At 43.3% G+C, this 26,499-nt stretch overlaps 1 protein-coding gene and 2 long non-coding RNA genes across 32 annotated transcripts in view; 2 read left to right on the top strand and 1 right to left on the bottom strand.

The window, feature by feature from the left end:
- NRXN3 (neurexin 3) overlaps positions 1–26,499 on the bottom strand; it is a 1,187,696-nt gene that overhangs the window by 633,764 nt on the left and 527,433 nt on the right. For 17 of the 28 annotated variants that reach the window (XR_014512831.1, XR_014512832.1, XR_014512833.1 and 14 more), the window contains 5 exons: positions 20,613–20,994; positions 20,111–20,301; positions 17,818–17,991; positions 9,779–9,805; positions 288–407 (listed from right to left, as the gene is read on the bottom strand). Coding sequence is in view for 25 of the 28 variants with exons in the window: in XM_083447320.1 (XP_083303446.1) it covers positions 288–407; positions 9,779–9,805; positions 17,818–17,991; positions 20,111–20,301; positions 20,613–20,994 (894 nt within the window). In the remaining 3 variants the exon portion in view is untranslated. The remainder of the gene's footprint in view (positions 1–287; positions 408–9,778; positions 9,806–17,817; positions 17,992–20,110; positions 20,302–20,612; positions 20,995–26,499) is intronic. The other 11 variants (XM_083447321.1, XM_083447325.1, XM_083447332.1 and 8 more) reach the window with 1 other exon arrangement.
- Positions 4,357–17,596, top strand: LOC310681352. 3 transcript variants are annotated; one of them, XR_014513230.1, is made up of 6 exons: positions 4,389–4,480; positions 9,008–9,126; positions 9,786–9,851; positions 10,444–10,551; positions 15,459–16,364; positions 16,723–17,596. It is a non-coding gene; the product is annotated as an uncharacterized lncRNA (long non-coding RNA). The 3 variants fall into 3 exon arrangements; XR_014513231.1 differs by lacking the exon at positions 9,008–9,126 and adding an exon at positions 4,844–5,022 and having other exon boundaries at positions 4,395–4,480; XR_014513229.1 differs by lacking the exon at positions 9,008–9,126 and having other exon boundaries at positions 4,357–4,480.
- On the top strand, positions 12,185–14,228 carry LOC310681499. Its single transcript, XR_014513357.1, has 2 exons — positions 12,185–12,246; positions 12,361–14,228. It is a non-coding gene; the product is annotated as an uncharacterized lncRNA (long non-coding RNA).

Raw genomic sequence — 26,499 nt, 5'->3', positions numbered from 1 at the left:
ACACACAGTTCCATCTGGATGCTATAAAAAGAACATCAATAGCCCCCTTTCATTTCATTTGTCTTTAAATATGAAAACAGAATGCACTCAAGCACTTTCATATTATATCAAAGGGAAAATAATTATCCTACTCTTTCTTCAAGTAATCTAGCTTTTAAAGCTAGTTGCCTAGCAAGATGATGAGGCAGCTCCGACATTAGGATTCACACCCAGTGTTAAGCTACCAAGCCAGACATCAAATGCCTTCTAGGTCCTTGCAAAATCCCATATAAAAAGCTGGTACTCACGATCATTGCACTGGTTCCCAGAGTAGGAAGTCATGGAACAGTCACAAATGAAGCCTTCCCATTGCTGGATGCAGATGCCTTGGTTGGCACAGGAGTCTTCTTGGCAAGTGGTGCTTGGTCCTGAGATGGGATAGTGAGGAAAGCAAGAAAGAAAGAGCAGCGATTGGAAAAGAGTCATAATACGAGACCATTATTTCTTGTCGTCATGCACCAAAGAAGAAAAGGAAACCACACACTTTTTTTGCCTATTTCATGGACATGCAACAGAAATCCAGGACACACAGAAGACATGGAGAATTGCACACTCAGCAACAAACAGAAAACTGTGGCACGCAGCAGAAAGAAGGTGTGGAAGGTAGCATATTCCCTCTTAGGCAGGCTCAGAAGAAATGCTTATAATAACTGAAGTTTGCCTCCCCCACCATGCCAAGATTCACCATAATCATCCTAGTTTTCTCAACAATGCAGCCTGATTCTCCAAGTTGTCTATTACTTGCCTCCTCATGATTGCTTTTCATCAAGGACGGGGTGGGATGTCGTTTGGGACTCCCAATCGTTTCTTCAATGCAGGTTGGAAAGGGAGAAGGGAACTGACAGTTCATTTCTCTAGTAAGTGTCCACTTTATCCGAAGACCTATCAGCTGGTCTTTGAAAGGACAATGTTTGGTAGGATCTGGTACAGTGTCAGCTCCTGCTCTTTGTTGGTGCCTTTACCCTGCCTCTTGACCCTTTGTATCAATGCTATTTATTTTCAGCACCAGAAATATGAGAAACAAAAACTGGGATTAGTCATTGGGTTAGTTCACACACAGGCAGAACTGCATAGGAAACAAAGGGGGTGCACTCATATTTTGAGGATCCAGTTGCAGACTGCAGGTAGGAACCACTGATTTTATGCTCATTTGCCATAGGAGATCAAGTTAATTCCCCATTATTATTTAATACTGTGCTTCAGTTCCTCTCCCTTAAATACAACAGCAAAAACTGTAGAGATTTCAGGATGAGGAACACACTTTTTGACTTGGTCCAAGCCACTGAGCCATCTGGGTGTAATGAATTAACAGCATCCTCTGAGATCCATCAATCAAAGGGATTTTTTCCTCCTTCACTGTTGTGGAAGGAGGTGAAATCTGCCATGCACAAAACAGTTTGTCTTGCTATTTTACCAAACTCAGCAGATCTGAAAGACTAGAAAAAATGAACTCTCCCATACGACCAACAACAGAGAGTTGCATTTTGGATCAACTAATGAAGAAGAAAAACACCCAGCAGTTTACACTTCTGTATTTCCAACAATGCTCTTATATCCATCAAAGGAACAGTAGAGGGATTCATCTGGTATACTATGACCAAGAAAATGCTGAAACAAAAGCAGGTGCAGCAGAGCTTAATGGGCTGGATCCAGAGTTCCAGTGAGTGGAATTCTGCTTAATGGGACACTCTCTCCGGTGGAATGGCAGAAGAAACTTTCACCAGTTCTGAGGGAGGCAGTTTTAGTCAACTCCTCCTCCCCCATAGCTCCTGAGAATCTGCTTTGTGGAGTTGAGGTACCCTCTGGAACATGCTGTAATAAGCAAGGGGCTGCAGTGGGAAGCAAGGACTTGCCTCCTTTACTGGATCTCAGTTCCTGGCATTTGATCCATCCTTTTCCCCGCGCAAACTATTCTTCAGCCAAGGGCAAAGAAAATTCATCAAGTGATGCGTTCAGATGGGACAATGAGATGAACTTTACTTGTTGACATTCTGCTTCTTACAGGGCTGTGAAGAAGCAGAGGAGTTCTGACAGTGGAGAGGAAAACTAAACCTGACTTCCCAGCCCTAACCCCTCACCTGGTTCACACATGCAAGTAAAACCACTTGACTATTTTTCATTTGACACCTGACAGCTCATTGGGTAAACTGACTCCACTGAACAGCAAGAATGCTGGGGTGAAGTTCAGTGGGCTAAGGCCCAAGAACAAGGTTTTTTTTTGGGGGGGGGGTCATTCAGGAATGTTCCCCTCAAAAAGAGGCGAACCTGATTAAAATTGTATTAAAATTCAAACTGAGGGATACTTCAGAGTTTACCCCTCCTTTGAAGAGGTGCCCCACATGAAAAACTCCACCCCACAAGGGACCCTCTTTAGCTAAGTCTGCTTCACAAGGGGATGCCTTTTGTCCCCCAGCCCAGGAAAAGCCATAGCTCGATGATAGAATATATGCCAGGTTTCCAGGTTCAAGCCCCAGCATCTCCAGGTATGGCGCTGAACAATTTCCTTCCTGAAGCTGCCAGTCACTGTAGTGAATACTAAACTGGATGGGTGAAGGCTCTGACACAATATAAGGCAGCTCCCTATGTTCCAGTGTTCCTCGAGGGCATCACTTCAAAGCAACCTCATAGAAAAGCAACAAAAATGGGAAACATGTTGTCCTGCTGTGCTTGAAAACATCAGCCTTTTGCATGTAAGTGCCTGGGAAACACGACTGGTTTCACTTTAAGCCTCTCTGTGTATGGCTATCTAGCTTGCATCCTTCTGCTCAGACAGGCAACAGGCTGGCCTGAGTGGCATCAGCAGGATGGGAGTGGTTCAGGATATTAACGCACCAGGGGCAGGGGGAGATACAAACCCAGAGCTTCTGTCAGAATTTGAGCTGCTGTGTAACAAGCCTCAGGAACACCTGGAGGCAACGGCAGTGCTACCATCTGCCCAGCTGCAACGACAGTGCTACCATCTTACAAACACAGTGCCTGTGAGTGATTTCATCTAAGGAGATGGGCTAGAAAAGCAAGAAAAGGAGGCTCCAGGTTTACAGGAGAAGCAGCTTTTGGATTTTACCCTCTTGCTGCTTTTCACAAACAACACACCTGTTTCTCTTTTATGGGGGAATGCTTTGTTTGATTGACCTCAAAGCAGGTATTATTCTCTGGCTGGATTCTACTGACATGAGCATTTTCTCCATAGCTCCTCTACTAGGGAGTTAACTGCCACATCCATACACACTGACACCAATGACCAAGAGGAAGCAGTGTCCAAAGATAATCTAAATGAGACTCCACCTCAGATTCATTCTACTAGAACAGCTTTCCTTCTAGCACCTTGCGAGTTATAATTTCACAACTCAATGGGATTTAAGGGAGGATTATGTGAGGTGGGCTGGGGAGTAAAGATGACATAAACTCATATGAACTAGGGCTTCTCCAAGCAACCTGTTTATGGATAATTTGTTGTGCAAAGCTTATGCAGAGGTTAAACTACGTTAGGTCTCTATTGAGCTTTTGTTCCGATTTAAGTGTATCTGTTATGCTAGGAAAACATAGTACTTTAATACACCAACTCTGCAAACTTAAAATTAAATCCACATGGCCTTTATTTTAAGGATCTGAATACATAATTTAATTAAGTAGTAGCAACTATTGCCAGCTGGTTCACCTCAACTAAATTCTTCTCAGAGAAAACCCATTGAAATAAGTCAGGCTTCCTCAAACTCGGTCCTCCAGATGTTTTGAGACTACAACTCCCATCATCTCTGACCACTGGTCCTGTTAGCTAGGGATCATGGGAGTTGTAGGCCAAAAACATCTGGAGGGCTGAGTTTGAGGAAGCCTGAAATAAGTGAACCTGAATGAGGGCTCATCCACACCTCCCTTTGTCCTGTGATTTCTTCTGTGACATCTAGGCACAGGTCCTGCAGCTTACCCCAGGAAAACCCACTGTTTACCACTGAATTGGAACAAATGGCCAATCCACAGAAAACTCAATTTTTGTTTGTTCTGGTTCAGCAGTAAACAGTGGGAAATAAACAGTGGTTTTCATTTTATTTTTTCCGTCCCAGGGGCTACAAAGATGGGTCAGAGCCACCTTTCTAATGCTGGAGCCTTTTAACTTCCAACAGGAAATACAAACTGGCTCAGCTTTATTTAGTTACAGCCTGTTTGATGGACAGTAGTTGAGCTTCTGGATCATTGTGCTCGCTTCACCTCTTTGGCATTCCCCAAGGAAGTTTCACATGAGGACTAGACTTCTTGTGGAGAATTCTTCTTCTGCTATTTCTGTTCCTCGCTGATGTCATAATTCCCCTGCCTGTGACACTAGAATCTTGGCCATGGCAAGGGGGATGTCACAGGGAATGAGGATTGTGGAGGAGAAAGCAAGAGGAGCCCACCAGGGCTTTAGATGCCAAAGAAGTCTGTTTTCATGCACATGACCCTTCAGGTAACAGCTGAGGGCAGAAGCAATGGAGATAGGATACATAATTTATGTGCACAGGGAATGAGAATTGGCACTGAGTAACATCTTTCTCAAGCTCTCCACAAGGTGTCATAAGCTTCATTTCTATTCATGGCATTTCTGGTGCCATTTAACAAGATCCTGCCTGCTTAATAAAAAGCTTTAAAATCTTAACGCTTAATTGTGCAATCACCGGTATAGATTTCAGATGAGTCTGTTTATAGGTTTTAATTTATGAAAAGAGTGTTTGGTTGTTATCATTTAAATCCATCCAACCAATCTCTCTCCCCCACCTCTGCCTCCAAATCTCTTTCTTTCTGTTTAAGGGGATTTTCTTTCACATTTTAGGAAAAACGAACTGGCTCTCTAGAAGCCCCCACCCAACACAAATGAAGTAGAAAATAATAACCAGTGAAAGATTGTCAGCCTAGAATAACTGGCATTTACTGCACAGTTGTTGGTCTATACCGATTATCCCTACAAAAGTATGTGCACTTGATAGGAGAAGTGACTCTGCGCATTAATTGGTATGTTATCAACACAAATCAGCAAATGAAACATTTTCTACTACTCCCTCTCCTGGTCCAGAAAAGCCTCGCCTATTCATTGTTACCTCTTATACAGGTATGGGACGTGGGTGGTGCTGTGGGTAAAACCTCAGCGCCTAGGACTTGCCGATCGCATGGTCGGCGGTTCGAATCCCCGCGGCGGGGTGAGCTCCCGTTGTTTGGTCCCAGATCCTGCCCACCTAACAGTTCGAAAGCACCCTTAAGTGCAAGTAGATAAATAGGTACCACTTTATAGCGGGAAGGTAAACAGCGTTTCTGTGTGCTGCTCTGGTGCCGGTTCGCCAGAGCAGCTTCGTCACGCTGGCCACGTGACCCGGAAGTGTCTGCGGACAGCGCTGGCTCCCGGCCTCTAGAGTGGGATGAGCGCACAACCCTAGAGTCTGTCAAGACTGGCCCGTATGGGCAGGGGTACCTTTACCTTTTATACAGGTATAGGCCAGGGGTCTGCAACCCGCGGCTCCGGAGCCGCATGTGGCTCTTTTACACCTTTGCCACGACTCCGGGGCGGATACTAGCGAGGGGAGGAGGCGCATTGTGTGCCCCAACACTGCCCACTGTGGCGGGCACTGTACTGGCTGTGACGTCGCATGGGGGCGGTGCGTGCGTTAGTCACGCACCGTCCCAACGTCACCTTCCCGCCCGCACGCCAGCCACATTGTAAGGGGCATGTACGCTGGCCACTGCATTGAAAGGCGGCATGTACGCTGGTCACTGTTTTGAAGGGGAGTGCAGAACACATACAAACAAAAAGGTAACTTGTTAATTTAACGTTTATTTCTATGAGGAGTAATTCTGATGGGTCAAACAAAGAAATAATAAAAAAGTGACAAAAAAGTTATTTTTATAATGATGAGTTTTGCGGCTCCCAGTTTTTTTTCTTCGGAAACCGGTCCAAGTAGCTCTTTTTGTCTTAAAGGTTGCAGACCCCTGGTATAGGCTCTTTTCAAAATTGTGCAAGAGGAAGGTAGCTTGTTCAGTGGATTGTTGTCTTTACCTCATCCTTCAGCAGCACCCCTCCCCCCAAAAAAGCCTCTCCAAAGGGTGAAGCAGACCTGCATAGTGAGCTGTGTCTTCTAGGTCTCCAATGTGTGTTTAGGGGAAATTGTCTAAAAGTGGGTGGGGTTCCTCCACCTGTTTTTGGCCTTTCCCCTCTGCCTCATAGCAGGCATGGATGACACAGTGCACAATATTTGGTCGGTACCCACCTTGATCTCTGAAGGGAGAAGCTTTTTGGGAGGTAGTGTGTATTGAAAGGAGAGAGAAGGGTAAGGGGAAGATCCATTGCACAAACTCACTTTCCACTCTCATATCAATGGATGCAACCCTATAAAAATATGGTGTCCCTTGTACTTTCTAAAGATTGGGAAAATGTAAATAATAGGGATGGAGCATGCAGTGGTGGAGGAGGCCACTAGGGCATCTAGGGCAGCGCTCAGAGCTGGGGTGAGCCGCCCATAAGGGTGGGATGCACCGCAGGGCCTCCAGAGTCTGCCCACCTCCTCCCACTCAGCCGCCCCACAGCTGGGGGGAGGGAGGCAGTGGGAGGACCATTTGGGCAGCGCGGAGCCTGTGCACGCCCAAGCCACCGTGTCTCTCCCACGAGAGATGCATGGCTCAGGCACGCTGCAGGCCCAGCGGTGAGTGCTGCCCGGCATTTTGTCACCCCCCTCAGTGGTGACACATGGTCCACAACCACCCTCCCTCCGCCCCTGGGTGGGAGCGTGACTCAGCAGTCCATGAGTGCATTTGATTGTTATGCAATGTGGTGATAAGGAGGAAGGAAGCACAAGTGTCTTCCAATAGATAAGGAAAGTTAAGTCCATGCCTTTGGTTGACCAAAGATGCAAACATTGATGGACAGGCCCAAGGCAAACTAAAAGGTTTGGGGGTTTTAATTAACACTTACTATATAGCATAACTGGCTTTTTTTTGCCTTGACTCAAGAAGGAGAAAGAAGACCTAAAAGGAACACCCCTGTAAGGGGAGGTAATTCCAGATCCCAGTTGTATTTTTCAACATTCAAACTTGACTTGGTTTGACTTCCAAATAAGCAAGAATAAAATGAGGCAGGTCATTATACAAGCTTATGAGCATATATCAAAATCAGGCTGTCCTCAGGTGGGTAGGTGAGGCTAAAGGTATTTGTTTTAAAATGTCTAGTTACGACTCCCCAGATAAAACTTCAGATTTCTCCCTCTATTCAACAAAATGATACATACCTTCCTTTTTCTGCTCCCTTTCCCCTCACAACACTCAATAACAGTTTTGCATAGGCCATGCCTGTAAAAGGATGAGTAAGCTGGGATGCCCCTCCCATGGCAAAGTGAACCGCATAAAAGGGAATATGTCTGGATCTTATAATTGCAAGGAAAGCAAAGAGGGGAGTTAAGTGTGTGAGAAAAAGGAGATGTGTACAACACTCATCAGAAGTGGAAATAGGAAGGAAGGAAGGAAGGAAGGAAGGAAGGAAGGAAGGAAGGAAGGAAGGAAGCCGATTAAAATGAGGAGTGTTAGAAAGGTATAGTGGGCAAGTCTTTCTCCACCAGACCTCCCCATCGTCCAGGTCACAGCAGCACAGAAAACAGCCCCTCAGATCTCAAGGGAGTTTCAAGTTTCCACGTGGACTCAGATATCCAAACCTATACAGCAAAGATTGGTTTCCCGAAATTAAGGTACCTCTGCATGACACTGTCTGGCACTCAGAACGACTCAAAAGAAGAAAAGCATTTCCTCTATTTTATAGGAAAGAGGTGAGGGTCCTAAAACAGCCTAATGAAAATTTGTAAATGCTCTGAAGGACAGTGGTCTTGACAGCAGTTATTGTGTAGAGTTTTTGAATGTGAAGCCTATATAACAGTTCAGTCGTAACTGGCCAATTAGGTCAAGTTGTAACTCTGAGGACTACCTCATGCTATACTCATTTCAGACAAAGAACATACTTACACATTGGGAATGGCATATAGCCTGTGTGTAGATCATTATGTCCATCACAAACAGATAAATCACTGCACGGACACAAGATGGGAAAATCTGGGAATCTGGCCAAATGTGGCTTCTTGGCACATGTCCCGAAACCAAATATGTATTTCTTGGAATCTGTTACTTTCATGTTAGCAGCATCACTCATTATGTCGGAACCAGGGAAATGAAAGAGATTCTTTTCTTTGACAGTTCTTTTCAACATAATGGGGGCTTTCTTGGCATCCCAATATCTCTCTCTTTTTCTCCATCATTTAGTAGGATTGTATTATTCTCTTGATTTTATTGCCTTAACTCCCTGTCAACTGCTTCGACAAAGCAGTGTATAATTATTAGTAATAGTAATAATTTTGTTGCATTTTATGATTATTATCCTGCTTCATCTTTGGTTTAAAAAATATTTTAGCATATTAGATTTAATCACTTCCATCATTGCACCTCTTGGGTTTCCTTATATTGCTAATTTTTTTGCTGTACATCCCTCCCCCAACTCTTCTTGGAAAATTGTTAGTTGTCTAGACTTTTGTGTCATTTCTGTCAAGTCTTATAATATGATTAATCAAAATGGTAATTGGATAAGGTCAAGTATAATCTAAATTATGCCCTTTGGTTTCAATACATACACAAGAATCTTCACACTTGCCGTTCTTCATGTGTGTTTTGTTCTCCACAATCCCAAATAACTTTATCTAGAGAAAATATGTTTGATGCACCCCAGGAGAGTCTTAATGAAAATCTTAGGTGAACATTAAAAACTTGTCCTTCCCACCCTTATCCTTAAGTTTTTCCAAAACCCATTCCAACAGAAGAAACCCAGTTTTTGATTGTGCTTACCATCTCAGCACAGCAATTACTGAAGTTTTCTGGTGTTAGCATTTAAACATCTTAGGAACAACTTTTGGCTTCATTCATTAGCCACCAACATTAAATTACCTTCTTTACTTTGCTTTTCCTCTGATTTTAGTTAATGAAATCCATCTTGCCCAGCTCTAGCCTCCTGCAGTCCATTCTACTCTTCAACTTTGGACTTTCCTCCATCCACATCCTTCAGTGTCTTTGTTACCCAACATGCATTGATAACTGGTTTGTATGACATCACTAGATTCCTCTTTAAGAAGTTGGGCACAAGCTTTTAACAGGGCCTGCCAATGGCTATTTCATCCAACACAGATTTGCCATCCTGCCACCCTCTCAGTATTTTGTACTACACCTCCCATCAGCTCCAGCCTGTCTGGGAGGTGTAGTTCAAAATGTCTGGAGGGCACCAGATTGTTGAAAGCTGTTCTAATGCATGTAACAGCACAAAGAGGTCACATTTCACCCACTTCTCTACAGGGTAGACTGGACTATAAACTTCTCAGTCCTCCAAAGGACTGATTCACATTTTTATTTCAGTAACCAGACATCCAGTGCCATTTTTTGTTATGTTAACCCCTTATTTCAGGAAATCAAGCTGTGCAGTTATGGATACTCTTAGAATGAGATACAGTCAAACCTCTTAAGCTACCCCAAACCATACCTAGACATTTCTCCCCCAAATCCTTGCCACCCCATTCTCCAACCTAGCAGGTTGTGGAATGCTTGCTGTACCCATTTGGCTTAGAGATGTGACTGCATCAAATAATAATAATAATAATAATAATAATAATAATAATAATAATTAAAAGGCTCTAAAGGTTACATTAAAAGGCATCTTTCAGTCCAAACTGGCAATGGAAACAAAAACCTTCTCTACCTTGCAGGTCAGCTTTGGTCAACTCAACTTTGTTAGCAAAAGAATGGAAAAAAGCGAAAACAATAAACCAGAGGTTAGTAAAATGGCAGATAAAACCGGGGTAACATCACTAAAAAGAAACAAACAAAAAACAACTGGAATAACCAGCACAGCCCTTATGCACACTTAAGAGATTTGGGAGGGGTGACGCCACCAAAGACAACACACAGACACATCAGGAGAGAGGCAGCCATAAGGCCCTCAGTCCATCACTACCTGAACAACATCAATCCAAAACAGCAGACAACATAGCACAGACTAGGGAGGGGGGAGAGTAGACACATTTCTGAAGCACGGAACATCAGATGGAACATTAACGGCACATGATTCACCAATATTCATAAATGAAGCAGCAAACAATAGTGTTTCATTTCCCACGAGGAGGCTTCCTATTCCCCAAGAAAAGCCTAGAGTCAATCGGAATCAAATTAAGTCAATATGGCTGCCAGCGAACCAATCTGGGTATTTCCCTCTGTGATATGCACACCCAGAATGGAAAGACAAAAGACTCCTTCCTCAGATCACCTCTCCTCACTGGGTTTTATCACTATGAGTTTTTATTTCTTTGTATTTTAAAAGCAAGACAGACAGTCCCATGTAAATGGCAACGTTTTCTCCCTTGTAAGATAGCACAATCACCAATTGTGGAAGATGACTCCATCTATGGGCTCCTGCTTACGGAATCCACTGTGTTCTGGAGGAAGTGAACATGATGGCGGTCACTGAATATGCAGGTGAATATTGCCCTGTCCACTTTCATATGTTCTGAATCCTACTCTATTCCTAGATGGTAAAGTGGCAGCTGCCGCTAGGAAGATCTTTGCTCACCTGTCAGCTGTACCTTTTCCTGGGTGTAATGAGAAAGTTTATGATGTAGAGATATTCCCTTAGTATTAAGAAGTTGGTAGTTTCAAGGCTGCTAATGTGCCTGCCCATTATTGACATCAGATGACTCCATTCCTGCTGCCCCCCCCCCCACTTCTGCAATTGAGCCTAACTGAAACCAGGCACAACTCAAAATGCTGGTAATCACCTTAAAATCCCTAAATAGTTTGGGCCCAGGAAACTAAAAGGACCACCTGTTCCAAGATGATCCTTCTTCTCATTGGGATCTGCTGAGAGGACCTTGCTTGTACTGTAACTACAAAGGAATATTTCTCCCATGCCTTCCACCACTGTAACATTTAACACTTTTAACAGCCAATAGAGAGCAATCTTCATAATGCTTAAAAACTTGTTGCTTTGACCATATATGAAAACCTTGAAATGGCAATTACTTCTCCTTTGAAACTACTCTCTCTCTATCTCTTGACCAACACAATTAAGTATATTGATGAGTATTTTAAAGGGACTTTTGAAAATGAGAGAGAAATATAGCATTTCCCCCACATCCATAACTTCTTCTTTTTCCATTTAGCCCAATGATCAAATCAGTGGTATAGAGTCAAAAATACATTCTCTTATGAGCCAAACCCTAGACCAACTGCTGAACAGATTAAGGTATCTTAAATCTAAATTGCAAAACTGGGGGGGGGGGGGTCTCCATCCTCAAAAAGCCTTCTGTGCATTTTCACAAGATCTAGTCAACATGGTTCCCTCCAGAGGTTGCTGGACTCCAACTCCCAACAGCCCCAGCCAGCATGGCCAATGTGGACTAGCTTTGCCTCTCCCCTCTCCCCAGCAATTGCCATTTCAGTCACCTTCCAACTGTTGAAAGATAATTATCTGAAGGGGGGACTTTTTGTATCCACAGAGACTTCGTGCATTTTAAAACCCCTGGAAAATCATGGATCTAACATATGTAGGGAGCTTCCATGAATATGGAAAGCTCCCTGCTTCAGAAAGTCACCTTGCATGAGTGGAGAGGATGAGAGAATACTGCAGCACCACCATGATATACTGTATATCTTAGATAATATAGTGTTATCAATGTCTGCATCCACACTTTAATATTGGGCACAATAATGGTGGTGTTCTGGAGAAAGTCAATGTTCTTTGTTGGGTTCTGATGATTGAGTAAAAAATGGGGGGGGGGGTTTCTCATAGCTACCTTTTGTGACTCATGACTTTGTTGCTCTGAGAACAAATCAAATCTCTGGGCAGGCTGTATTTGCCGAAGTACAGTTTGTGCGTTAAAGACTGGAGGGTGGTCACAATGGAGATGGTAGTGAAGGTGGAATGGCAACAAATGATGGATGACATAAGAATGAAGTCATAAACAAGTTGTAGACATGGAGACTCTCTCTCTCTCTCTTTTTCTTTCTCTCTCTCTCCCTCTCTCTCTCTCTCTCTCTCACACACACACACGAGTTACTCATTACAGAAAGTCTTAGTTTCTTAGTTAGTCAGGATATCATCTAAAAGTGTCTTCATTCAATGCTACATTTACTAGGGATTATCAGCTGTTAAAACCAATGTCCATGGACTCAGTAAGTTGCACTTGACCCCTGAGATCAACAGAGGAGGGTTGGGTGGGTGCTTTCTTGTTTATTTTGAAGAGAAGAAAGATCTCGTCTTCTAAGCTTTTCTTCTTCCATTTAAAGGTAATATTATTCTTGCCAGTGAGAAGATTGATTCCATTCTTTCAGAGGGCCCCAACTACAAATGTCAGCACAATCCATGCAAGGTGCTCATTTCTCTACAGAGCTGTTCTCAAAAGCCACAAAGTTCTGAACTCAAAAGATCCAGGCAGTAACTGGGTGGCTAGTTCTTTCTTGAATTTTAAGATCTTGCTTTCTCTTGCGTTGCTGAAGTTTTCCAAATAGAAATTTGAGGATGGTAGAAAGCTGGTAGCTCAGTGACAGAGCACCTTCTTTGTAGGCAGATGGGCCCATGTTCGACCTGCAGTATCTCCAGGTAGGACTGGAAATGTCCCCTTGAGAGCCACTGCCAGTCGGTGCATTCAATACTCAGCCAGGTAAATCAGTGGTCTGACTTGGTATAAGGAAGCTTCCTATGTTCTGCTGTAATTTGACTTCTGATTTCTCTGCTATTTGTCAATATGGGGACAATTGTGCATGGTGGTGCCTGTACATTTCGTGAATTTTTAGCTGGGCAAAGAAAATGTTTATTGAGCATCTTAACTCTGAAATAGTTAACTTGAACAAGCCAAATTTGTTAGCACCAAATTTGTTTCATGCCTTCCCCAGATACATGTATGTGGCCTCTTCACAGTGTATGTTTTGCATTGACAGGAAGATCTGGTTTTCCCAGCAGACATTTAGATGTTTTCTGTTTGTTTTTAAGTAGCAATATCTGACTTGTGGCTTCCAATTCTGTTGCTATTTTGTGCATTATTTATTGTTCTTATCCAGCTCCTTCAGACTTTCCTGTTAGCAACAGATATGGTTGCTGTCATTTCCTGCTGGTTTTCTATGTTGTGATAGTTTTTTTTGCATTTCACCTGTAGTATTTTATTTTAGGAGTTGATGTTTTTATCTGGTTTTACTTATATGAGATGCCTGGGGTCCATCTCAATGATGAAAGTCGGGATCTACGTTATTAAAATACTTATGGTATACATAAATGAAATGGGTCCAGCTTCCCCCTCTTGTTTCCAGATAAAATAGTGATTCCAGCAGCCCCTATGGCCCCAAATGAAGGGCTGCAACTCAATGGCAAAGCATCCACATTACCTCGTCCCAGGTTCAATCCCCAAAATTTGCAGGTAGAGCTGGGAGGGAGACTTCTTTCTGAAACCTTGCAAAATGATTGCTAGTCAGTGTAGATGCTGCTTTTATGGGTGTGTTGACTCCCCTAAATCTCTGGGTCAAATGGGTGCTGAGTCTAACGAGCGTTGGAGTTTAATGAATGCTTGGTGTATTACAATGGGCTGCCAAGCACTGAATTTAGCAGTGTCAAAGAATAGGCCCAACCAGTTTTTCCCGTGTGCAGGAAGCTGCCTGGGAGAAGGTAGGCCATTAGCAGGGAACAAGGACAGAGAGATGGGCTATCAACAAAGGAAAGACTCTGAGCCAACCAGAGAGTGGGAGAAGCCTCTTTCTGAGTTCTGAGATAGTAAACAGAGACAAAAGGAGAGCAGAAGGTTTAGGATTTTGAGGGCGCGGGGAAGTGTCCATCTGCTAAATGCAGTGAGCTGGGGAGGGGGTGTTGGAGCACAATGTGGGCTCCCAGCCATGAGAGAAACAGGACCCTCTTGGAGTGTGATAATTTGATCCCCTCCCTTGTAAGTTCAGGTTGTATATATATCATAAAGACACCACACCTCTGCTGTGCATCATTCACAAAAGGAAACATAGACCTTGGAAGAGTGCATTTGAAATCCCTGGAATCTCATACCATTTGGCTTGGACACTACTGGGCTGGATGAATTCTGCATAAGGCAGGTTCCTATGTTCCTACAATAAACTGCTGGTCGAGCAATCTTCTTTGCTATAACCGCTTCTGCTAATATGGTGTGCCTGTTGTGACCAAGTCATTTTCTTATGCGGCTGAGAGTGCTCAGGTTTTTATATAACTAATGCCAAGAATGTTATGATTTGATACAGCCTTTCTGCCTTAAATGCCACTCGTGACGATTATGTCATCCCACAGCTGAATACCTAAGGGCTGTGTGATAACCACCAGCTAAGGCTTGGATTCCTCACAGCTGGATGCAACAAAGCCCTTGGCTTTGCTAAAATACCTTTACAGGAGCATCTGAGCTGCCTGCAAAGCACTGATCAAATATTTAACAGGATAAGGAAGTAGCTGCCAAAAGCTTCTGTGTCAACTGCTGGAAAAAAGGCATTGTACAATGAATTCAAATCCAAAGGACCATCCACAAACTCAGTTCTTCCTTAATTTATATCTCGAATTTTCAGCTAAAGATTTAAACCCAGGCTGGGCTATGCACAACATTCCTCTAAAATGTCCTTTCCCCCCATAGTACTGGATCTGACAATTTATGCATTAGGTGGTGATTTTTTCCTCATCTATGCTGTCACCTTCACTAGCTGTTCTCTTTATTCTTTAAGATTCAGTGTAATATTACTGAGCAGAGCTTAAAAGACACAAGGAGCAATCTTATACGGAACCAGATCAATGGTCCATCTACTACACTATATTCACATCGGTCAACCTGGTGCACTCCAGGTATTTTGGCCATGCTGGCTGAGACTGATGGAAAGTGTAGTCCAAAACATCAGATTGGGGCAGGCTGATCCGTGCTGACTGGTGAGGGTCCAAGGCAAAGGTCTTTCCCAAAGGTGCTGCTTGAAACTTTTGAATTGAAGTTGTCACTGACTGAACCTGAGACCTCATATATGTAAAAACAAGCATTCCACCTCTGAGCTATGAACTTTGACCTGTGCTTGTCTTTTTAAATATGGTTAACATCAATTAAAAAGGAAATTGGGCAACCAGGAGGATATCTGAAATCCTCCCGGTGCCAGAAAGTTAAGTAATCAGTCTTCCATAAAATTATATATATTTAAGAATATTAAACGCTCATTGTGAGCAGCCAGAAACTATTCTAAGACTCTTACGGGGACCCATCTCTCAAAAGAAAATGTTGTGAGCCACTAAAAGGATTGTTTAAAAAGCCTAAGTGCAAAAGGGGGCCTCTTCTGAACATAAAAGCAATGTCCAACATCACATGAATGGCCATGATTATATTTCCCTTTCTTTCTCCTCCCACCAGGATGTCCCTGAGTCCCCATGTGCCCTTAGGGGTCTCCCAACACTCTAGAAACTGCAGTGGGGGAGAAGAGAGGGAAGCTCAAGTTATGCCAGCAGAAGTCCATTGTGTAAGTGGACTGACACCACCAGATGTCACCCAAAGTGTATTTTCTTTTTTCTGAGGACTCAGAAATGGCAGCAGTGTTCTGTTTCTCTTGTTTGATACTGAGAGATTATCTCCTACCTGACTTCATCACAAGCCTTTGTCTGTTCAAGGACAAGTGTTTTCACAAAAACCTTATCACCCAGATTTCTCTTTCTATACCATTCTATATCAAAACATTGCACGAAAAGACTCTGTCTCAAAGCAGTATGTCTTTTATTCCAAAATCATATAAAATTTGAGACTGCTGGTGGGGAACACAGGCAACCTGGCCATGGGATCCGCAGACTCTCAGAAAGGCCAGTGGGAGATTACCCAAAACATACAGGAAGAGACCAGTAAAATAATGGTGAGACATAGAAAAAGTATAATTTGGCACTCTATAGAATATGAAAGGCAACTGTGCGGTACGGCAACTTGTGGAGTCCAATGCAGGGTTCAAGAACTTTTGATTATACCAGATTATAAAATCCTGGCATGCAGAGAGCTTTAAATGGGTAGGAAAAACTGAATAATCAGGGAAGTAATGTTCAAGACCTCTTTTACTCCCTGTCATTGCTCTCTTTGACCAACTCACAGTGCAGAAGCATTTCCAGCTGTCTCCCTGTAATAGACAAAATGTGTGAATTGATCCCAGGGATGTGATGTAAAAGAGAACTTCGTCTCAAAGAGTGGCGATGTCTTTGCTAAGGAGGTTATCAAAAGCTTGATGCTCAGATGCAGATCTGGACTGCAGCATATGACTATACCCTAGCAGTTACAGTGGTGCCTCGCAAGACAAAATTAATTCGTTCCGCGAGCCTCTTCGTCTAGCGGTTTTGTCGTCTTGCGAAGCAATCCTATTAGCGGCTTAGTGCTATTAGCGGTTTAGCAGCTATTAGCGGCTATTAAAGGCTTAAGGGATTAGCGGATTAGCTGCTAAAAGGCTATTAGCAGTTTAGCGGCTTAGAAAAAGGGGTGGGGAGCGAAAAAAATCTCAAGACTCGCAAGACATTTTCGTCTTGCGAAGCAAGCCCATAGGGAAATTTGTCTTGCGAAGCACATCGAAAAACGGAAAACCCTTTCGTCTAGCGGGTTTTCCCTCTTGCGAGGCATTCGTTTTGCGGGGTACCACTGTAATCAGAGCTGGAGTGGTGGCAGTAGGGGCCAGCATGGGAGGGTCGAGCCACCCTTCAGAAACCAGCTTCACTGCAGTTTACCTGTGCAACAGTGGAGCAGGGCAGCGGGAAGGTTGGGGTTCTGCAGACACACTGGTGGGAGCATGGATTGGATTGGTTCTGCTGGTGTGCTTCCACAGTACTGACTTCAGCACTGCCTTGAGCCAGTACCACCCAGGTGAGCTGCAGCAATGTCATGTCAGGAGGACAGCGCCATCCCAGCACACCTGCTGCTACTTCATGATGGGAAATAAAACACACCAGTTGATGTTTATGTGTGTTGTGTGACCTCAATTTCTATGTGGATTGCTTTTGTGTTGGGCACCTCCTAAATGTTTGTGTGTCTTCCATTCTGGAGACACACACAACATGAATGTCAGGGGACTGCCATCGGAACAGGAGAGGGAGGCAGGGGGAATACAGAGAGCCTCCGTCACATCTGAGAAGCAGTCCCTCGTCCAGCGGTGAGAAAAGACACACCTCCAGTCGAGCAGAGGGGGAAGAGGGCAGCCAAGCGAGGGGAGGGCTCGAAGATGCTACTGAGAGCCCAAGCGCCTCCCTAGCCCGGCTGGACATGAGGCAGACACGCCGTTTCCATCACCCAGCTTGCACAGAGGGGTGAAACGTAAGGAGGGGAGGTGGAGATTTGGGGTGTCTTAAGTTCTTATGTTGAGGGAGAAACTGGAAGGAGCCACTCCCAGAATCTGCAAGCGACTAAGACGGACATGAGCTTTGTGGTTCTGCACTGTAAATAGTTTGCACCAATAAAACCTGTAAAAGACAGGTCGGAGTCCTGTCTGGTTACTCACGAGCAACCACCACCAGCACCTCACAGTACCCGAAAAGGAAAGCTACATTACAACATGGAGTGTTTCACAGTCACCTCCCATTTCTTTTGCACACCCAAGCTGGTTACAATCATGGAGGCTGAATGTGGATGGCGATGGAGGAGGAATGTCACAACGAGCATCTATGAAGGAAATATGTGGTGGCGATGCAAAGAGCAGCATGGAGGTAGGGAGGGCTGTGTGAGAAGGAATGGCATTTTAGGTAGGCTGTACCTTCACATCCACGCTCAATCTGCCCGCTGCGGTGAAGAGCATCGTTAATAAGATCTGGCAGGCGCCCGTTCAAGTCCACCGATGCCAGGCAGCCTTGAAACCCATCACGGGATGCTACCAACTTGGGGAGGTTGCTGTACATTCCTTGAACCAGGCCAGCAATGTAAAGATCACCTGGAGGGAACCAAGTAAAAGGCAAAGGAAAAGGTTAAGGCAAACAGTGGAGTTATGAGGTTGCATCCAATGTGTTCTGCTCACTCAAGGGGACTTCCTCTCACACTCCTCTCCCCACATGAATGGGTGACTGTGGGGGAGAGGAAGGGGAAGGGGATGCCTGTTTTGCAAGTGGAACAGCAGCACAGGATATAACCCACAGGGTGCCCAGCACTTAGGATGCATTCAGACATGGGGAATATTGGGTTTGTTTTCCCGATTATAATGCTATAACAGTGTCCCATTATTGAATGTTCTTGTCACACGGCAGTGCCTGTTGCTTTGTGGAACTGTGACTTTTTGACCAATACACCACTGTGTTGCACCAAATTGCTCCCAAGGATGTATCAGCTCTTCCATTAACAAGCCCTCTTGGATCCACTTGTTGAGATTTGTGGTTTCCCTGCCAAAGCAGCTTTGTGTGTGAGACCAGGAGAGGCAGCCTTGTGCAGGCTCCCCAAGCGCCTTTCGTGGCATTGAAACGAGAACTTTGGGCATGTCAACTTCAGCACCTTTGGCCCTGGAAAGTGTTTCTTCTTAAGATTCCTAACCGAACAGCAAAACACGCACCAGTGAAAAGATAGAGGGAAGAGCTGCCCACAGAAGAACAGCCTGGCTGATTTGATTTTCTTCTCGGTAGTGGAGCTTGGCCTGTGGAACGCCCTCCCATCAGATGTCAAGGCAATAAGCAACTATCTTACTTTTAAAAGACATCGGAAGGCAGCCCTGTTTAGGGACATTTTTACTGTTTAATGCTGTATTGTGTTTTAATATTTGGTTGGGAGCCGCCCAGAGTGGCTGGGGAAACCCAGCCAGATGGGCGGGGTATAAATAAATAAATTAGTAGTAGTAGTAGTAGTAGTTGTAGTACAAATGACTGTCTGTTATAGAAATAGGGAGCTATTTTACTCAACGTATAAGTTTAGGAAGGAAAATGCAAAATATGAATCAAGACAACTTTCAACATATACCCAAATTTATGTACACGAAATACAACTGTAACAGTTTTAGCCATATCTATATGGCCTGAAAGACCCACTGGAGGATAGGACACACATTGGTGAGGGGGGGAAACTCATGACAGAGAGACTCATGAAAGTCTAGCCCAGTGGAAAAGTTCTAAGGTTCTTATATTTGTTCATTTTAAAAGACTGAAGCTTGGATTTTGAAAACTCATCACATGTAAAAACTTTTCTTGAATTAGAGCATTTCAGGCTGCAGATGGGAGATCACACAATTCACTGCTCTCCCATATAAAATCTGCCTTACAACTAGTGCCAGAGTAAAGGGGTTTTTCCCACCATTCTGTTTCACCCATTAACATTTAGGAATGGAAGAATCCATTATAAATGGATTTATACACAGAATATGGTAGTTCCAACCTGTTTCTGTTTTGTCCATACTAAACTGCCTCTTGCATCAATGAATTCAAGTTACAATAAAGAAGAATTATGTGCTGGTTACTTTGGGTAACCTGGAGTGTATATGCGTATAATGCACATGTAATATACATATAATGTGTACAATATATGGTAACTGTTTGTATCTTTAGTGGAACACAAAAAACCTTGCTTCTCATTTAGATCAAGAAATGAGATGAAAATTAGAACAAGAAGAAATCCATGTGGATAAACTCAAAATGATTCTTTTCAGAAAATTGCATCCCTACTAGTACTGTATGTGTAGAGCACTGTGTGGTATGAAATTGTGTGTGTGTGTGTCTTCTTGAGGAATTTCGTCTTTGGGAATTCCAGTAGGAACTAACCTAGTCTGCACCTCTTGGACCAATATGCAGATAAGAATTTAGCTGCCCTCCAAGTTTCACAGTGTGCAAGGCAAGGTTCGGATGCGGTTCTCATCTCAAAAAAAAAACTTATCAAAATACAGTGCTAAGAAATGCATATGCAAAGTTATGTCCATTCCAAATAGCACCTGGCTTTTAAATGTGGGAGGTCTCTCCAAGACCTACCACCTAATTTGTTTTTGACTGGAATTGCCAAGGATTAAACCTGGTGCAAAATGGTGCATCATAAATACAAAGAATATATTTTACCTGATCTGGTAAGATCCAGTTACTTACCCTTAAGGTCAAGGTTTTTGGCACCACTGATGACCTGAGTAACAACCCTGGTGTCCACTTTTAGGCTGTGGGTGTTGCTGTTGTCTCGGGAGATGACTACATTGTGCCACTGGTTGTCATTCAAAGGCCGGTCACTATTGCCTTTGATGACATTAGGTCCATTCCCAAGGTCAAACACGTAGTGTATATACCTGCAAATGACACAAGTGCCTACTCAGAAGAAAGCCCAGAATGAAAATGAATTAATGGCTAAGACACAAAAAAGATTCAAAACATCTGCAACAGTCTGCTCTAATTTTCTAACCAAAATTCCAGATGGTCTTAATGAGTTGTCCATGGTCAAAGAGCAGAATAAGAAGCTTCGTCAGGACAGGTCATATTTTATCCAACTTACCTTCCCAGGAGAAAGAAGAATATGAATTTATAGTCAGACTTGTGACGGCACAATTGGCTACATGGATTGACCAACCTACTCCCAGAGACAACATAATATCTTACTTACCCCTTGACCAGCTCAACTGCAATGAAATCATTTCCATCACCACTGTTGAAAAGGATGAAGCCATCAGCAGAGGTTGTCTTGAACTGGAAGAACAGGTGCATGGAGGTGTAGGCCTGCAAAGTTGCCAAGCTCAAGTAGCTGCTCTTGGTCTTGAAGGTGACAGGGTCCGCAATGATGTTGCGCAGCCCAAAGCGGGCTTTCAGTTCACAGTAATCAATGTCACCATTCTTGCACAAGTCAATGTAGAGAAGGCCATTGAACATGAGGCTCTGGAGGTGGCCAATGAAGCTGGAGGGAATGACAGAGATATAACGCTTCTCTGTCATTATCCCAGTCTCAATATTGTGGAATTCCAAGCGGGTGTGGTCACCAACCATAGTACCTGAGGATCAGAAAACAGTAAATAAAGCTGAAAAAAAAAGCTCTGCAGCTAATAGGACTGGTAATATGAGGCCTGCCTCCAAGGTATTACTCTTGGTTAAGGTTTCTAATACAGTACTAATGACCATTTTCTGTTCTTGCCTCTGTACTATGGAATGTCCTTCCCTTTTCCATACATGAAGCAGCCACCATCAGTTGCTTCAGGCATCTTGTAAAGATACCTATTTTTTCTCCAGGCTTTCCCTAAGACATAAGATCAGACCTGGCTTTATGTGTTTCAACTCCCTGAATTCGTATTTAATGGGGGTTTTATGCTTCCATGTGCTCTTACATTAATGCTTTATTAGTTCTATGAGGTATTTTTGCTTTAATTATATTATTTGTTTTGTACTGTACACCACTTAAGAGATTGTAAAGAAATTATTAGATGCTATGTAAATACTTTTAAAGGGGAGGAAATAAGTTATAATGTAGTGTGCATGTTACTGCTGCCAATGATCTCCTTTCCCTTTACTCTTGGTGGGGAAAAAGTTTTGCAAACTGGATGAAAGCCCTGAGTACTGGGTTGCCTATTCCACACAGCCCAAACTGGGTTGGAAATAAGTCTCCCAGGGCTTGTTATAGAGATAACCTCAATGAAAGCCTGGGCAAGCTTAAAAGTGCAATGGAATCTCATCAGCACTCCATATATCTATCACCTGCTGTAACTACCAGAACCAGAAAGCCACTATTTTTAATAAGCATAAAAAATCAAGTTTACAAATTAAAATGTGTCGTGCTGTGAATGCTCCAATCTATAATGTGCTCCTGCATTTACACTAACCTCCACAAATATCCAACAATACTCCTTCTTTAATCCTTTAGAAATGACATGTTCTTAATGACAGCTCAGCCAATTCTTGAAATTTGCATCAGAAAAACCTGTGTATGTTTTGCCATCACAATCCACTATTTATTACTTGAGCTGAAGTGCTACACTGTATGCTGTGTGATGTTATCATGCTTTTAAAAACAGCATACCTTAACTCCCAATAATATATAGTAATAATATAAGCCCATGGCATTGTATGGAAAGGCTAATACCTGTGTTCTGCAGGAAAGTCTAGCATCACTTAGTTCCTTCCTGGTTCTTATTACAGTGGTACCTCGGGTTAAGTACTTAATTCATTCCGGAGGTCCGTTCTTAACCTCAAACTGTTCTTAACCTGAAGCACCACTTTAGCTAATGGGCCTCCTGCTGCCACCACGCCTCCGCCGATTTCTGTTCTCATCCTGAAGCAAAGTTCTTAACCTGAGGTACTATTTCTGGGTTAGCAGAGTCTGTAACCTGAAGCGTATGTAACCTGAAGCGTATGTAACCCGAGGTACCACTGTATTGTTGAACCAAGGTTTGGCTTACTGTACCATCTGATCAAGGACTCAAGGCTGAAAGCTTTTGCTCTGCTAAGTGTACCTGCTTTACAGACTGGGCTCATAATGGTCTGGTTCAGTTAGCTTGACCAGCGCATTACTTGAATGAGTGGTTGGGTGTTTCTGTCTCTTTAAAACATGTCTCCCAACTACAACTGAGAGACTGAACTCAGGACTGTAAAGGACATTTTTCAGCTGCCAAACTGTTGCTTGCTGTGCAAACATTGAGCTACTAAGAGATATGGAATACCGGGGGGCCACTAGGGGGCACATTGGAAGATTGCCGACAATACCATCTCTCCGACCCACACGGGGTAATTAAGAGACTGTTATGGGAGTAGGCAGCCTCCCTTGTTGCCCCAAGGAAATGGGGAACACTGCCTTTGCCTGCTGTGCCCATAAATCACCCCCTAATTCGAAAGAAGGGGGTGAGGGCCCTAGGCAGAATGCCCCTGTGTGGACCTCGGCTCTCCTGGACGCTGTCTCTGATCGCGCACTAGTTGCAGCAATTTGGAATAATTAATTACAAAAGAAGCAAATGCACATATTTCAGGTGAAGAAGGGGAGTGAAGTCTGCTAATTTAAGTGACCTCTGCGAAAGAAGACGACGGGTTGGAAAAACAGGAATATTTTACGATGAAGATACACCAAAGGCTGGGTATGTTGACAACGGGACTGAATGGGGGGGAAAACCTTTTTTACTTTCCTTCTATGTGATTTACAAGAACCCCTCCTCATTAGAATCATCGGTTGAACTGACCCAAGCAGGATGATTAAGGTCTGTGTGGAGATAAACTTTAACCAAAAGTATGCTTTATGGAGATCGAGAAGCAATAAGAGCTTTTGGAATGGCACAGCAATTAATTCGGAGTTGCCATCTTGCCAAAGGATTTATAGCCGAGAGAAGGAACGGACTTGTTTTCAGACTGCATTCCTGGTGAATCTCCTCAGAGGTTTTGAGAAAGGAGGCAGATTGATGAAGATTAATGACGCTAAGACTGTTTTGATGTATGGAAGTGATGTTACATGGAAAACGTCTGGATATGGCTACTGGATAAAAAATAATAATATCCACGCAGGATTACAAACTGTCTAACCAGCTTGTGGAGACTATCAGAGGTCACAAAGAGAAAGGGAAAATATATGAAAATGACAACAAGAGATGTGGAAAAACAAGAAGAAAGGACTGGATAGTACTGTGAACATCATAAGGTTAGATTTGTGGACATTAAAACAGCAGTAAGAAGCAAGAAGTTGATTGGATCCCCTTCAGAACTTGAAATATGGGTACCCCCAACAAAAATTTAAAATTTGGCTGTGTAATTTGGAATTTATGTAATTTGGTTTGATTTGATGTGATTGGTCGGTTAATAAAAAATTATTCTTTAAAAAAAAAGAGATATGGAATACCAGACTTTGGGGAGTCAGTAAGCAAAGGGAAGATAAGGCATGGATTAGCAGCTGGCTGGTGGATTTTGGGGAAGTAGGGCCAGACTCATATCTCCACACAGCTCCTTGGGCCAGCCACTACAATGCTGTTCATGTGTTTAATCTGAATGAATGATGGGGTAAGCAGGACAGTGTGAAGCAAGCTTCATCCCCACTGATGTATGGCATAACTGGCATTAATCTGAGGGAATTGCTTTTTGCAGGGACAGGAACCCAGAATGACATGAGGTGCAACTGAGACAGCCCCCTTCAAGCACAGGCCAATCACATCTTGGGCCAGGGAGTGCATCATCATAAAGGGAGCAGGACTTGCCACATACATTCCTGCTGGTCCCTTCATGGGTCCAACCTGAATGCCTGAAAAGGGCTTACTTCTCAAACCGCCTTACAGGTTTGTTGAGAGTATAAAATTTAGCCCATTTTTCTCCTTGGAGGAAGGGTGCAGGGCCAGCACATCCATTAGGTGGGGTGAGGGAATTGCCTCAGGCAGCAGAAGCCCCTAAGGCAGCACCCTGGCAGATACCGTGCCTGCCCTGCCACCTCCACCACTGCCCAAAGTCGTGTGAAGTCTTGCACAATTTCAGTGTGATCTCACTTGAAATTGGGAGGCAGAGGCAGCAGGGTGGCACATCCTGTTTTGGTTTCAGGAGGCAAAATAGGATGTGCATCCACTGGAAGGGTGGGATATGAATGAATGGTCTTCCATGCTACAGACTTCTCCAAAGACCCGTCCAACATTTTGGAATGTGCCATGCTCCACGCTGGAGTGAAGGACAGGGGTCAAGAGTTCCCCGGGACTGCCAACTCCCTACAAAACTCAGCCTAACTTAAAGTAACTTACTGCTGTATAGCAGGGGTGTCCAACAGGTCAATCACTATCTACTGATCAATAGTGGGGTGTCCGTGGTAGATTGTGATCAATTGGGGGACCCTGGCCACCACCACCCCAAAAACAAATTTGGCTCCCTAAAAAAAGCTCAACAACTTTACAACTTTGGTCAATCTCATGGGTAGATCATTGCCAGTATTTTTTATAGTGGGTGTAGATCGCAGTGTCTTGAAAGTTGGACATGCCTCTGCTGTATAGAATCAGATCTTACAGATGCAAACAATTCAAAAACACTTTAGAAATAAATTGCCCTGCTTCCCAGTCTGAGGATTGTCAATTAAATTATCAAGGGCAAGGGGATGAAGAGAGGGAGGGAGGAAAGAAATGTGATGACGAAGTCATAAGAATGATAATGTGCTCGAGAGTCATCCTGCTGCTTTTCGCAAGCGGAAATAGCTTTACCCTACTGTCTGATGTTATTTTGGTTATCATTTGGTCCTGCTCAGTGATGTGGCAGGGGGTAAGGCAGAAGAAAGCAAATGGATAAAGCAGCCTCATTAACTTCAGATGGCAAATTACCTCTCAGTTTGGGCATAGCATGTCTCTATGCTGGTCTTTAATTATTTGCTTCTAGAAAAGCTCTAATTAAATTACTTCAACAGTATTCACACAACACACTCACAAAACTATATGGCTTCATTGTTAGATGCTAGAGCAGAGCCAAAATTTCACAGGATAATCCCCCCCCCCAATAATATTTCTTTCCCCCCCCCCTCCTCTAGCAAAATATTATCCACACTGTTCTGCAAGGGGGAACTTTCTTTCTTTCTTTCTTTCTTTCTTTCTTTCTTTCTTTCTTTCTTTTTCTTTCTTTGGATTCCTTACTTACCATTCACCCAGAGCAAATTTTAGGAAACCATTTTGACACTGCTTTGTTACACATGCATATCTGTTTATTTATCAATATGCAGATGCCCTCCATGGCTATGTCATGTAGATGTTTATTTATATCCTTACTTGCATGAATAATAACTTACATATTTCAATATGCAAGATTAATTTAAAGTGGTTTAGGATTTCACATTTGTGTTCATAAAGCTAACAATTATGGACTCTAAATTCCATGCACACATTTCCCCCCCAGCAAGCATGGCTGTGCAAGGCAGTGTGTGCCATCAAGCGGCTGTGCCTCAGCACTGCACCCTACTTAGCACTGATACTTTTCCAACATAGAGGTAGAAGACTGCAGTCCTAAACATGTGCACAGGATCGTCTTATGTAAAGCCAGTAATTTACGTTTCTACCAGATTTTCCTGCAAAAATTCAATACTTTGAAATGATACGATGGCTATTTACATTCCATATTTCTCTCTCCTGCTCCATTTCATTCCATTTAAACTCTCTTCTTCACAAATTTTAAGCCTGCCACTAGGCTAATAAAATGCACACTTACAAACTTGGATTTTAACCGCTTTATGTTTCAAATCTTTTCTAGATGTCAGGAAAACATCCTATGGAGCACAATCCAATAGTTACGGAATTCTGAGCCACCTTCCTGAGTTCAGAACAGTTACAAAAGATAATAGGGCGTGTCTGGGATGTCGGAACGACAAATGAATTAAGAGGTGCAGTAGTAGGAAACCACCACTGGCTGCATTGTAACCCCTCTGATGGGCGGGGTACAAATAATAAATCATTATTATCATCATCATCATCATCATCTCTATCAAGGAAGTATGACAAAATAAGCACAGAAGCATGGTATCCTTTCCTGTTCCCACCACTGTTGTTAAATGGGATTAGTCTGAGCCTTTGCCC

Source organism: Podarcis tiliguerta, assembly GCF_965153285.1.
Source record: "Podarcis tiliguerta genome assembly, chromosome: 1".
NCBI classification, from domain to species: Eukaryota; Metazoa; Chordata; class Lepidosauria; order Squamata; family Lacertidae; genus Podarcis; species Podarcis tiliguerta.
Note: the sequence above shows the minus strand (reverse complement) of the source record. Positions and strands in the feature narration are given on the sequence as shown.